This window comes from Xenia sp. Carnegie-2017, unplaced genomic scaffold (genome assembly GCF_021976095.1).
Source record: "Xenia sp. Carnegie-2017 unplaced genomic scaffold, XeniaSp_v1 HiC_scaffold_16, whole genome shotgun sequence".
Lineage (NCBI taxonomy): Eukaryota > Metazoa > Cnidaria > Anthozoa > Malacalcyonacea > Xeniidae > Xenia > Xenia sp. Carnegie-2017.
In genome coordinates, this window is record NW_025813469.1 from 6,324,600 (window position 1) to 6,327,176 (window position 2,577).

A 2,577-nucleotide genomic window follows, 5' to 3' on the forward strand; every position below is an offset into this window, starting at 1 on the left:
TTCCAAATTGGTGAAGTGTTGACTGTGTAGTAAGCTGGTCGATACAACTCATACGCAACGCATCGATTTGCTGTTTAAAATCATGATATAACTCATGCAGATAGATTGGTTTCACATAGCCAGAATAACAACCAATAACTGTTAGCTTCCAGAGCAGTTCAGTGAATTCACGACAAATGTCAGTCTGCTACGTGAAGATAGTTCTCTTGCATATGCCTCAAGTCTTTGCTTCCGAATTGCATCCTTGAACGCCTTATTTTATACAGTTCAGCCAACATTTACCTATTCTTGCCATAAAATGATTAAGTGTGCTCCAAGTTGACTGAAAATAAAATTGTTCAGCATACGCCATTTTGAAAGCAGGTCTATAATTATCCACTATCATCCATTGTAACCACTATCAACATCCTAATGTCATTGGTCAAAAATAGTCACATTTTTATTTACTTTTGCCTTTCATTCATGTCATTTCTAGATATGAATTTTCTTATTCGTCCATAGTTCAATCAATAATAAAAAAATATTTATTGTAAATTTTATTATAGCAAATGAACGTGACGCCAAGAGTTTGTAAATTACATGCAATTTTCGTCGTGGTATAGTGAACTATCTATCTCGACCATATTTAAACCCAGTGAACTCTACAACAACTGGAAGGCTAACTTGGACGCCATCTTTGAAGCCTGCATGAGCGCCGCCATTGAAGGTAAGCTGGATTTCCACTTCCCGGTAAGGACGGAAAACGGTAAACGCCAAACGGTACAGGCATGCGCAGTAGAAAATGTAGCACCGCAAAACGGTATGCACACCGTACTGCTTTCCAATTTTAAAAGTTGAAGTCAAGTCAACTTTTTTCCGCGGAATTCATACCGTTTCACTTTTTAGCCAATTAAATTATACCACAAAAATTGACTCCTGGGTAGTAGCAAGATGGCGTATAATACTGAATTGATGCTCACAAAATTATTAAGTTTTCAGAGAAGCAATCCGCATGTCAATTATTATGGTAGCCAAATATTTACTGGATCTGAAGAATCCACGTATATATTGGATCAAGATATAATGCAGAAGACGACGGCGACTGAAGATGTTTCCAAGGAGCAGCAACTGCTTAGCCAAACCAGTGATAATACGATAGACAATTTTGGACATAACGAAGAGAGCGAGTACTCTTTACAAAGTCAGAATCACTTCAGTAGTAATTTGATTGATGAAGTGAGGAATTATCCTTGCCTATGGGATTTGAAGTCCAAAGGGTTCAAGAACAGTGTTATGAAGAAACAAGCATGGTTAAAAATTTCAGAGCAACTCCATGTGCAAGGTACAGTCTCTAAATATGCATCAATGACAAAGCATCCTTTGACAAATGACAAGCAGGAAGCTTATCATGTTTATTGTGGTAACCAGAAATGAAAAATCTCTCATGTTTTTACTTTGTTACATGCCATTTCATGTGTTTATACCTGTGTGTTTGCATACCTAGCATTACATCTAAAAAACCATATTGTTAGTTTTGTCCTAGTTATGTAAAGTCCATAGCAAAACTTCAGATGATATTGATATTTTGTTCATAAACTCATTTGCAGATGCTTTTATTTTTGCTATTAAACCAGATGTGTATAAAAATATTATAGTATTGCACACCACATGTTGTGTTGTGCTTTCTTTTAAATTTGTGACTTGGTATGCTTTTGACAACAATTAGTTATTTTACCCATATGTTTTCAGCAATTGAAGCAGAAAATGAGTTCAAAAGGTTAAGAGAAAATTTCGAAAGTGTCTGAAAAGAGAGAATTGGAATCACGATCTGGAGCAGAAGCAAAAAGTTACCCACATGTGCCTTCTTTGTTGAATTGAGTTTCCTTAGAGATAGTGTTTCTAATAGAAAATCAACAAGCAATGTGAATGTACCCAGACTATCAGATAGTCGATCATCGTCACCATTTGATTTAACTCAAGTATCCTCAGGCAGTTCCAATGAAATAGCAATTGCTGCACCTGGAATGAGAAATCCATCACCCAAGCCCAAACCATCCTCAGAAATCATAGCAGCCTCAGAAAACTTGAAAAGAAAAGAAGATGATGACCCTTTGAATGCAGCTCTTACTGCAGCAATAGTCAAAGACATTAATAAATCTGGTGAAGACACAAATGATTCTGATTTACTTTTGTAAAAAGTCTGGTGGCACCTTTAAAACAACTCTCATCTAAGAAGAACAAGAGAGCTAGAATCAAACTTTTAGAGGTATTAATGAGCTTTGACATTGATGATGAATGATTAACTGCATGCTATATAACTGCATTAACTGGAACTATAAATACCATTTTGATGTTTAAGTTCTTGTTTTATTTAATTCTAGTGTGTTTTGTTGAAGGTAAATTGGTTTTCAACTGATGCTTGTTGTTTTGTCATTTATAATTACAGTTGCTTTTTCTGAAGGCCTTATCACGATTAGAGCATTAAAATTCTGGTTATATGTGGGTATTTTTATACAAGTTTATTAGAAAACTAGCATACTTAAAACTTAAGAAATTACAAACTTTCTGCACATTATATATGTTCTACTTTACTCATAT

The 2,577-nt window shown here is 35.0% G+C and overlaps 1 protein-coding gene across 1 annotated transcript; it reads left to right on the top strand.

Moving 5' to 3' along the window:
• Positions 1–804: 804 nt before the first annotated feature.
• Positions 805–2,174, top strand: LOC124435921. The gene is made up of 3 exons (XM_046985852.1): positions 805–1,321; positions 1,729–1,776; positions 1,969–2,174. The coding sequence occupies exons 1-3, from the start codon at positions 931–933 to the stop codon at positions 2,172–2,174; spliced, it is 645 nt and encodes a 214-aa protein (XP_046841808.1). The 5' UTR covers positions 805–930.
• Positions 2,175–2,577: the final 403 nt, after the last annotated feature.